The sequence below is a fragment of the Cyprinodon variegatus genome, unplaced genomic scaffold, assembly GCF_000732505.1.
Source record: "Cyprinodon variegatus isolate N-32 unplaced genomic scaffold, C_variegatus-1.0 Scaffold190, whole genome shotgun sequence".
NCBI lineage: Eukaryota > Metazoa > Chordata > Actinopteri > Cyprinodontiformes > Cyprinodontidae > Cyprinodon > Cyprinodon variegatus.
Window position 1 is genome coordinate 865,202 of NW_015150643.1, and position 11,518 is coordinate 876,719.

General features: G+C 40.2%; 1 protein-coding gene across 4 annotated transcripts in view; it reads left to right on the plus strand.

Moving 5' to 3' along the window:
• Positions 1-486: 486 nt before the first annotated feature.
• LOC107087680 (ubinuclein-2-like) overlaps positions 487-11,518 on the plus strand; it is a 20,887-nt gene continuing 9,855 nt past the window's right edge. For 3 of the 4 annotated variants that reach the window (XM_015379384.1, XM_015379386.1, XM_015379387.1), the window contains exons 1-10: positions 488-1,140; positions 4,002-4,130; positions 4,698-4,799; positions 8,793-8,924; positions 9,043-9,149; positions 9,529-10,027; positions 10,116-10,186; positions 10,274-10,403; positions 10,537-10,643; positions 10,728-10,838. In XM_015379384.1, the coding sequence (XP_015234870.1) occupies positions 811-1,140; positions 4,002-4,130; positions 4,698-4,799; positions 8,793-8,924; positions 9,043-9,149; positions 9,529-10,027; positions 10,116-10,186; positions 10,274-10,403; positions 10,537-10,643; positions 10,728-10,838 (1,718 nt within the window). In that variant the 5' untranslated portion in view covers positions 488-810. Of the gene's footprint in view, positions 1,141-4,001; positions 4,131-4,697; positions 4,800-8,792; positions 8,925-9,042; positions 9,150-9,528; positions 10,028-10,115; positions 10,187-10,273; positions 10,404-10,536; positions 10,644-10,727; positions 10,839-11,518 lie in introns of all 4 variants that reach the window. The other variant, XM_015379385.1, reaches the window with a different exon arrangement.

Sequence of the window (11,518 nt, forward strand, 5' to 3'; positions counted from 1 at the left end):
ATACATACATACATACACATATTACACACATATATATATCATTACATACAGATATATATACGCATATGTGTATATATGTTCTTCTTTTTAACCATTTGAGCCGATATAACCAGTGGATTTCTTGACTGCGAAATCAATAAAGTCAATCAATCAATAATTGATCAATCACAATAAAAAGGTTTCACCTATTATATATAAAAAGTTACTGCCTTTGTAAATATTTGTTTATACTATTTGAAAAAAAAAATAGTATAATATTTAACTTTTATGCTTAATGCAGTACATACTACACAGAAATATGCTAAAATATTAAATATTAAGGGCAGGATGTAATTTTAATGGAGCTCTTCCATGCGGCCCTCGGACCGTCACGCATGCGCAGAAGAGTCCTTCCCGCTACATTCGCGCTTATCAGTCAGGTGGGCGTGTCCCACTGCTGCCATTGGCCAATCATCATTCCTCTTCCTTTTTCTTTAGATACCACCCTGCCTCTGAATAATGATAATAATGACCAAGATGGCTACTTCAAAATCTTCTCTGTAGTAGCTAAACACCAGTTTCATGGAAATACTCAAACTTGCGATTTATTTATGTTTAAGAACCTCGTAGGCGGCGGGGCAGAGCCACGGAAAATACTACATGGATTAAAGCGGGGGAGAAGGGACTAAAGTCGCTGTGTGGCCCCGGAGGAGTCATTCCGTAGAAGCTAACTAGCTAGCAGCACCCGTCGAGACTCTCCGGCTCTCTCCCAGCAGCTGCCGCTCCCTCCCCCGGTCCGTGTGCCCGCTCACCGGAGTAGCAGAGCGCCAAATGGCAGAGCCGAGGAAAGTGCCGTTCGTGACCATCTCTTCCTTCAGCGCCCCGCCGCCGCCGCCCCAGCAGCAGACCCCGGAGCCCAGCAAGAAGCGCCGCCGCGAGGACGAGGCCGCCGACATCACTTTGGGGAAAGATGGAGGTGGAGGTGTAGCGGCGGCCGGGTCAGGAGGTTCCGGAGCGGCGTTTGGCAACACGAAGGGAGGCGACGCCGACGGCGGGCAACCGAAGCCCACCGTCCGCCTCAACCTGACGCTGAGCGAGCCGAACGAGAGGAGCTCATCCGAGTTCAACTACGGCGAGCTGGTCCAGCCAACTGCTGCTCAGGTTAGACACCACAGACACGCGTGACTGTGGACACCATGATGGCAACAAGGGCATAGATGCAGCCAGCTCTTCTTTACAGTCAATTTGATAAAAAGAACAAATAAACAAAAACTTTTTATCTAGTTAAATGACAATAAAAAGATTCATAACGTTGGTAATAACTTAGATCAGCTTTATAAGAAAACAATTTAAGCCAGATTAGGAGATAAACAAAGCCTGTCGAGATGCCCTCATTGAACTGTCTTTTGAAACAGCTTCCTTTAATGTCCTCAGCAGGTCTGTAGTGGCGATTTTATATCCCAAACTAAAGCTTTAGGTCAGATTCTGATGTTTTGAGGCTGTGTTGCACGATCTGCACGTTGGATATGTGTTTGGAGAGGGGGGGCTGAAAGCCCTGGCCTGTGCTTTGGATCATTGTCCATGTCTGCAGGGTTTTAATTGCTTTATTTTAGAAAACAACTGGAAATCCACTCATCTGCTTCTAATGATGAATAAAGCTGATTAAGTGCATCAGTTCTACAAAAAAAAAGTATTTTATATTATTTTGCCCCTAAATTAGATCCTAATCTTATCCTTATTAGTTTGATTTGTTGTTTACAACTCAAAAAGTTATATACTCTCAATTCTGAATTGAGAGTAAAAATAAACAATTATTAACTTGGCAGCGATGAATGAAGTCTTAAGAAGGTAACTCTAAAGGGGTGGAGAGGTTAAAAGCAATGTGACAAAACAAAACAAGATCCTGCCTAGGGCTGCAACTAAAAACATGCATACAGCTTACAGCAGTGAATAATAATAATTTAACTTTATTGATCTTACATTGGAGAAATTTAGCTCTGCATTTAACCCATCTCCTGAATAAGCAGCTTATAACAGTGAAATGAAATAAATATTACCATTTATAAAGTGCAGCAGTGATCAAGAATGTAAACTGAAGTAAAAAAGGAAAACCAGTTTAAAGTCAGGGTGTGAAAGGCATTAATATGGAAAGGTTGAGTGCATTGCAAAATAGATGAATAAATATGGTGAAAGATGCAGTAAAACATTATTTAGAATGAAATCAGTGCAGGCAGGGGGGGCTGAAAACCCTGGCCTGTGCTTTGGATCATTGTTCCTGGCTGCAGAATTTTATTGGTTTATTTCAGGAAAAAACTGTCACCTATTGGAAACCACTCCTCTGCTTCTAATGATGAATAAAACTGATTAATTGCATCAGTTCTACAAAAAAAATAAAATAAATAAAAATTTATATTTTGCCCCTAAATTGGATCCTAATCTTATCCTTTTTAGTTTGATTTGTGGTTTATACAACTTTTTGGAGCAACACAAAATGGTCTATAATTTTCAATTTTGAGTAAAAATAAACAATTATGAACTTACCAGCGATGAATATCATGAAGTCTTAAGAAGGGAACTCTAAAGGGGTGGAGAGGTTGAAAGCAACTAATTATTATTTTGAAAATCAATTAATCTGTCGATTATTTTTTTCAATAAATAATCGGACAACCAAAGATTCCTTAAGGAATATTTTTTTACTAAATTAAACAGGTGAAACTAAAATGTTTCTAGCTGAGAAGTTCTGGTTTGAACATATTGACAGATGAAAAAGCTTTTTTATTTTAAATGCAAAATGTTTACATATTATTTTTCACAATTTCGATGTTTTTACTGCTTTAAGTGGGTCGATCTGTCAGCTAAAGGCATGTTTTACAGTCTCTATACTCCATTTAACAATCGATAACTAAAATAGTTGATTATTATTTTAATAATAGATTAATGATGATTAATCCGATTAATTGTTTTAGCAATAATCCCAACCCTTTGAGCGCCACTTACTGTCATCTCCAGACAATGCATACCAACCGATCTTCCAGTTTCTGAGGCTGACAAACATGCTTTCCTACTTGGTCCAGTCTCCTCCACAGCTTGGGTCATAGCTTGAATCACAGCGTGCCAAAAGCAGTTTTCACGTGTTTTGTTAAACTGCAGCAAATATTTTAGACTTAGATAGGAACCTTGCACTTTTAGAGGAATTTGGTACCAGGAAAACAGACTGAAAATGTTTAAGGAGGATGAAGGATCCATTCCAAAGTCTGTCAGTATTCCCATATCTGGCTTAGCGTTCCCTAATAGCAGCAGATCAGCTCCATTTTTATTTGAAGCTCTTAGACAAACTTTGTCATCTACAAAACAAGGTTTCGATGCATACAGCTTACAACAGTGAATATTAATAATAACTGAACTTTATTGATCTTACATTAGAGAAATTTAGCTCTGCATTTAACCCATCCCCTCAATGAGCAGCTTATAACAGTGAAATGAAATAAACATTACCATTTATAAAGTGCAGCAGTGATCAAGAATGTAAACCGTAATAAAAAAAATGAAAACCAGTTTCAAGTCATGTGTGAAATGCATTGATATGGAAAGGTTCAGTGCATTGCAAAATAGATAAATAAATAGAACATTAGATGTGATAAAATCAGCACAGATTCACTCGAGGAATAATGAACATTTGTTTTTCTGTTTGTCTGCATTTAAAAAATGGTTTTAGTTTTGTAAATCCACGCTTCTTATCCCGGCTATTCTCTACTGTTCGTATTCACAGGTATAAGAATTTGAACTTAAAAACCAAGATGAGCTTTTTCCACGTGAAATCATGTGACACTTACGTTTTCGACCAGGACTCTTTCGCTCATGTTGCACAATCACAAGCTTCCTGGCACGTTTTTTACTCTGTTAATGGAGAATTATTCAGTTTCAGTTGAGATGTATCTTGTATCAAATGGGCTCTTTCAGTTTTACAGATGTTGACGTTTACAAACAAAATACAAATGCTCAGTATTATTTTTTTTTTTCAGGTAAAGCCTGCAGGTTCAACTGTACCTAAAGGCCTCACTCCCCCCCTGGACCCCAGCGACCCTTTTGCTGACGATGAAAAGGAGAGGCGGGAGGTGGAAGAGCTCGCCAGGAAATTTGAGAGCAAATATGTGAGCAGTTTTGAAATTAATATGTATTTTTTTTGTATAAATTTAAGTTTTTTGTCCAGCCTTGAATCGGTGAGATCCATTGATTTGACTTGCTAAACATGTTTTCTTAAACAAATGCAAATATTCAAAGAGTACATGGAAAGGGTTGGAGCTGGACTCAGACAGATTTGTTTACTTTTTGCTTTAGCTATCCTGAAACATTCAAACATTTCAGTGTTCTGTGAATCCACTGAGAGTAACTTCTCCATTTTTAAGCTCATTAAAATCCTTCTAGTTTAATTTATTTAGTTTTCTATCAGCATTGGATTTCTTTTCCCATCCTTCTTAGGGTTTGCAAGGTCGGCTTTCGTATTTAATTTAAACTAATTTCCCCCCTAAAAAACAAAACAAAAACAAATTTAAAATGAGATAATTTGTCTGATTTTCTTTAAATTGTTTTAATGATCTTGAATGTGCTTCACTTTTCTATAACAAACTAGAAATGTATTAAAAACACGCAGACAAAAACACATTTATAGCCTTTATTTATCTATTTTTTTTTTACATTTTCTGATGTATCTGTTTTAGGGAGGCGCCACTAAAAAGAAGAAAAAGGATCGGATGCAGGATCTCATCGACATCGGCTACGGTTACGATGAAACGGACCCCTTTATAGACAATTCAGAAGCTGTAAGTTATTTATTTTTTTCTTAAAAAGTTCCTAAAAAATGAAATCATCTCTCATGTGTGATGAGTTAAGCCTGACGGTTCGGTGCTCAGCCCAGCTGAGCTCTGTGCATTTAGATCTATTTATTGATATGGCTGAAACACAGTCGCTTTTTTTTTTTCTTCCACATGCCTTTCAAAAAGGGGCTTCAAAGTTTTTAAAACAATCTTCAAAATAATTTTTTGCATAAAAACATTTTGTTTTACAGCTGTGTCAACAAATGCAATAAGATATACAAATCCACGCGACATGTCAGAGCCTGCTGTAATTATTCAGTACAGCGTTGCTATTTAGCCACACCCCCTAATGGCTGGCATCAGTGGAAACCAGAGGCTCTTACCTTTCCAACAAGGGGTTGGAGGTCATTGTTTGACCATTTTCGGAGAAGCAATTTTCTTGCGTTACTCATTGGCCCTCAGTGTGTAACCTCATCACGCTGAGCAGCAGGGGAGATGGATCATCTTACACACCGCCACAGGCTGTTTCATCAATCTTTTTCATCAGTCTTATTCCTCTTCTCTCATGATAATAAAATATCACAATGGTACAGACGAAGAAAATTACAGGTTGGAAGGTTTAGTAGGATATTTTAGTAGGATATTTGCTAGCTTTTTGACACAGAAGGTGAGGAAATGATTTCTAAGCCTCTTTCCCACTGAAAATAGTGTGTTAACGTGAGTTTTTCAAACTACTTTAACCATCGACACTTGGCTCCATTCCCATTGGCAAAAATAGCCCCACCTGGCAGTCTGAACTATATTTATAGAATTTGATTAGATGCGTTTATGTTGCATTCAATGGTATCACGGAAATTAACGGGTCAACCAGGGTCTGGTGTTTCCACTGCATGCCGACCGGAGAATTTTTGCGGCACTAGTGGCTCATTTTCTGACTGTAGGCTGAGAGAGGGGGAGGGACATGTGGCAAAGGACCACAGGTCTAGGGTTGGGAACTGAAAAGATTTTTACGATTCCGAAACCCTTATTGATTCTGTGAAGCGTTTCAATTCCTTATCGATTCTCTTATCGATTCCATTTAATAAAAAAGCATTACTGTACAATTTCGGGAAATAAACTCATCTCCCCCTGATTTAAATAAACAAGCGTCACCTTTTTCTCGCTCCCTGATCTGCGGAGCAACTTCTTAGCATGTTTCATTACATCCATTGCAATAGCTAGAACCATGTAAGAATTCCAGCTACCAGTAGATCTAATTAAACATGCTAGCTTGGCATTCGTTTAGCACGGCATTCGTTCAAATGTATGCCATTTTTTATGTGCAGGTGTCTCTGCATGTTGGATGTATTTCCCCCACGGATGTAATTGCCACTTTGCAATGATTGCAAAGCTCCTTGTTGCCATCTTTCTCTTCCTTAAAATGAAGCCAAACTTTCGATCACTTTGACCGCTTTTGTTTTGCTTTTCTATACTTACGCCCGGTCACGTCGTACTTGCTTACTGAATGCCGTGTGCGTAAATTGCGTAAAAAACGTGACGCAAGTCGTGCTGCCCAGCGCTAGGCTCTAGTGCTGTCTGGAATCGTTAAGAGAACCACTAACCGAGCTGCCAAACGGTGCCATAGAATTGGAACACATGGAACCGGTTCTGAAAACAAACCAGTTTTCGATTCACGCCTGAGAGAAGGCGATTTTAACACAAGCCACTTGCCGGGTTATTCGACCCGGCTAGACATGAGTCATTGAGCTGTTCCCACTGCCACTAAAAGCCCATTGTTCCCGGGTTTAAACGGGAACTTACAGCAGCTCTGTAAGTGTCACTTTCTCTGTTTCCATACATTTAAAAAAAAAGATGAACACATGAAAACATGAATAGAGGAAATAAGGAAAAGGCTGATACAATAAAAACACAAAAAAACAATGTGAATCGTGTTTCTCACCAAGCCTCTTTACAGGAGTTTTGAGTCTGATGATAAGAAAATGATCTGTAAACTCACTACTCAGTAGTTTCTACTGTATCTTACCCTAGTGCATAGGTCGCCAACCTAAACTGCTTAAAGAGCCACATTGCACCAAAAAAACAAAAAATAAATCTGTCTGGAGATGCAGAAATGTAAAAGTCTTATATAAGCCTCATATGGCAAGACGGGCTCTAAGTGCATGGCCCAATACAAAAAAAAGGACTACATGGGCTTAAATATATAATAGGCATGAGGTGAGGGAGGAGCAGTGAACGCTCTCACCGTGCGCTGCTTCACCGCCCTTCACCGCACAGTTTAGGTTTTGTTTCATTGATGAAATTATAGAAAAAGGATAAATTAATCTTTCTATGGTGGACGTGTTTCTGTTGGGAGAAGTTGATTGAGTCATGAGGAACCAGCAGGAACTGACATCCATCAGAGCAGAGCTCTCTACCCCTGAAATCCCACGTCCTCCATCACCATCGTTCCTTGGTGTTATTTTTTATTTTGAGGATTTGGGGAAAAAATTGAAGAAAGTTCCCATCCCTGCATCAGAGCGCTACCTGTTTGATCTGTGGATGGTTTTCCATCCTTGAAACCAAACTAGCAGCAGTAGTGGAGTTCAGAGATGCAATCCACTTCTTAAATCTATCTTTGCTCTCCTCTAATTTATCTAGAAGTTCTGCAATCCCACTTTTTCTCTCCCTCCCAGCTTGGTGATCGGCTGCATGTTTTGCCTTCCCAGGAAATACCTTTCCAAATTTTTCTTTTTAATTTTTGACAACCTCTCATTACAAAGCAAAAATGCAGTCATTCCTTCTGCATTGATAATGAAAGCAAATGATTTGGTTCATTCTTTGAATCCTCTTTTCTCATCAACAATCTTCCTTTTTTCCCTTTGGGATCCATGGCCTGAGACACACCCACCGCTTTGTTTGCCTGGCATCGCGCCACGCTGGTTCCCAGTTATGACCACTGATCTCTATGGCTATGACGCAAATTAATGTTTAAATATATTTATTATAAAAATGTTTACAGCAAACCATATAAAAAAAATTTTTTTCATACATTTTTGAAAAAGCTCCAGGGAGCCGCAAGAGGGACGCTAAAGAGCCGCACACGGCTCTGGTGCCGCGGGTTGCTGGCCCCCGCCCTAGGACAAAACAAAAAACAATTTTCTCTGTTTATTTGAAGGAAAATTGTCAGAGCATAAAAACTAAACAAAAAACATTTTTGCATTTTGATAAGGAAAATGAGGAAAATCGCCGTATGAGTAAATTCTGTTGTAAAGTTTTATTTTTTGCTTATCTACATTACATGTCTGCTATTTCAAAAAGTCTGCACATAAACATAGTAGAAAATAATCCTGATCTTGTATTAAAAAAAGTGCAATTACTCCTGTTTCTGACAGCCTCTTTTAATGATGTCGCCCATAAAGATCTGCTTTATGAACATATTACGCTGTAATGTTAAATTTTCAGCTTATTCAGTCATTTTAATTGGTTGACACATAAAAGGTAGTAAAAAAAATAAAAAAAAACCTACGTGATTTAAGACACTTTATAACTATGTTATAGAATACATCTAATTTTCTATTCAGTTTATTGATCTTTTGATGTATTTCATGGATTTTTTTAGAAAACACAATGAAATCTTATTGAAAAAGTCCTGTTTTTATATGCAGGAGTAGGAATACCATGGAAATGAGCACGTTTATTAGACAAGAATTTGTTTAAGTTGGGAAAAAAAAAGAATTTGGAAAGTTTTGGATACTTGTGGCACATCTGTGCCAAAATTACAGGTCTGCCTGCCACACTGTTCACTGAAACCTTTGTAGAACAAAATTCTTTAACCGATTCATTAAAATTTGCTGCGGTCATTGATAGATGTGCTTCTGTACATTCTGGGGCTTCATCCAGTTTTGAGGTTTTCATGATGTTTTGAAGAATTTATCTTTGTTCTGGTTCATCACCTATAAATAAGAAATTAGGACACTTAAATCCGTGATTTTTATTTAATCATTTTTCTTTTTCCTTCAGTATGATGAGCTGGTGCCAGCCTCTCTCACCACAAAACACGGAGGCTTCTACATCAACACGGGGACTCTGCAGTTCAGGGCAGCGTCTGACTCTGAAGGGGAAAACACAAACACAGAGGATCATCGCTTCAAGGTTATTTTTTTTCTTCTCAAAATGTTTCCCAGCATGAATTCAACCTCTTGCTAAAATGCAAAAAAAAAAGCCAAATGCCGTAGCATTTAGTAAACCCCAATCCTTTCCTTTCTTACAGAAGATGAAGGACGGGGAAGAGCGAGTGATTAAGAAGCGACGGAAAAAGCAAGATGGTGGATTATTGGAGGAGAAGAAACCCAAGAAGAATAAAGTGCCGAAGCCTGGGTGAGGTTCTTGAACGTGCCCTACTGCGTGGATTTTTACAGCCTGCTGCAGAGGGGCTTAACTATTGCGCTTTTTAAACCATGTTGAACTTTTTGCCTTACATATTAAAGAAAATGGTAAGATAATAGATGCATGGTAGAGGCAGAATCATGCTGTGGGGATAATTCTCTTGGTAAGATACAGGGAGGTTGAATACTAACGAAGGACATAGAGCAAAATATTTTTTTCCCCTGAGATTGGTCTGTATTTAACTGTTCCCACAGCATTACACTACCACTGCAATGTTTCACTGTGGGGATCCCATGTGCCCCCTTTATAAAGTTCTGTTAGTTTTTAAAAAAAATTTTATTTATCTGTTATTTCTGGTTTGTTTTGGCAGCGTTTTGGCTCTGAACGTTCACCGGCCAGAGAAAAAGAAGAGGAAGAAGCTGATGAAGGATTCGCTGCACCTGGCCAACATGCTGCGCCGCTTCACCAGGGAGAAGGAGGAGATGCGCAAGAAGAACCTGGCGGCCGCAGCCTCTCTGCCGCGACCCAACACCAAAGTGCCCGGCGCCAACAGCGCGGTGGTCAGCGCCCACCCGAAAGCCCCCGTCAGCGGCGCCGACTGCGGCATCACGGACCTGACCGAGGACCAAGCCGTCATGTCGCTCCTGGGCTCCGCCAACAACGACATCCTGCAGGACATGATGGGGGACCTGGACTTCGGGATGCTGGACTCGCCTCAGCCTGGCAGCCCCTCGCAGGGGGAGAACGGGTCGTTTGGGTCGGGGCAGAAAACGGGTCGATTGTTGCAGGGCAACATGATGACCCCTCCTCCTCCTCTTCCCTGCGGGCTGCCAGGTCCGCTCTCAAAGCGCATCGAGGACTTGAGAGCGGTATGGAACAAAAATAAAAAGGAATTCCCTTCAGATATCAATTTCTGCTGCTTTTTTGGTCTCCTCTAATCGACGCTTCCTCCCCCAGGCGTCCCGTCAGTTTGACGAAGAAGGCAGGAAGAAGTTCTTCACGCTGGATATGAACAACATCCTTCTAGAGTCGGTATCATTCATCCCATCTGTGTCTGCTGTGAAAGATTAAAAGCGAGCTGAATGATAACGTGTGCTTGTGTCTCTGTACGGCAGCATCGAGTTGCAGGTTCAGGAGCAGCCTGCAGAGGTGCGCTCGGCCGTCTACTCTCACCTGGAGGCCTTTGTGCCCTGCAATAAAGAAGCTCTGCTCAAACGCCTTAAAAAGCTCAGCCTCAACGTGCAGGTGGGTGTTCCTGTGTTAGCTTCCAGTTAGCTCCCATATCTGAATGTTTCTGTAGCGGATTATATATAGCATCAGTCTGCTGGCCTGGATAGGCCCCACACAGCTTCTGACATCTCTTATCTCTGTCGCCCAGGACGACCGGCTTAAAGCGCCCCTTCTGAAGCTGAAACTAGCCGTGTGCAGCGTGATGCCGGAGCAGATCGCTCGCTACAACATGGACTGCATCGCCAAAGTGGCAAAGTAAGGGAAAACTGCTCTTGTTGTTTTTCTCTAAATCTAGATGAATCCGATATGTTTTTTAGAGCTGCTTGTTGGTTCTCACAGGCAGCAGTCTGAGGAAGGAGACAAAAACGGGTCAGAAGACGACGATGAGGAGAAACCCGGGAAAAGGGTGATGGGGCCCCGGAAAAAGTTCATCTGGGATGACAAACTCAGGTCTGTTTGGACAGTTTACACCCATTAAATCGTTCTTCTGACGCGTTCCACCAAAAATCTTATTTCATTTAGAAAAGACTCGTAATCATGAGGGGGGAGGGAACGCTTCGAGATTTTACAAAAAATAATCTTCATAAACAGAAAATTCTATTAATTGATAACATTGATTAATCTCTCGGTCCATCATGAAAGTTAAGAATAAAAAAAAAAAAAAATCTGATTTGGTTGAAAAAGAAAATTAAAGATTAGATCTTGAAGCTATATGCCCGATCTCATGGAGAGATGTTATGCGGCAGCTTTCTGCTGGGATCTATACACGTGTTTACTGTGAAATGATCAAAAATAATAGATTTATCTGTTTTAAGGCTCATCAGCATATCAGCTGACAGGCGGTGACTGTGCAGTAATATGCTACCAAACCAAAGTTAAAACGGTTCTAATTTTCAACATTGCCTTTTGACATTATTTAGCAGATTCATTTCCTCATTCCTATTCATCTTCCACTTCCCTAGAAAGAGAAATGCATTTTAATCACACTGCAGGCGTCAGAGATCAGGTCTGCTTCTCATGCTGTCTTCCTCCAGGCAAAACAATACAGCATTTATCCACTGGATAGCGCCAAAGCCAACCAAAACTGAAAGTCCTTTAGAAGCGCTTTAATGCTGGTAGCGGTTACTTTA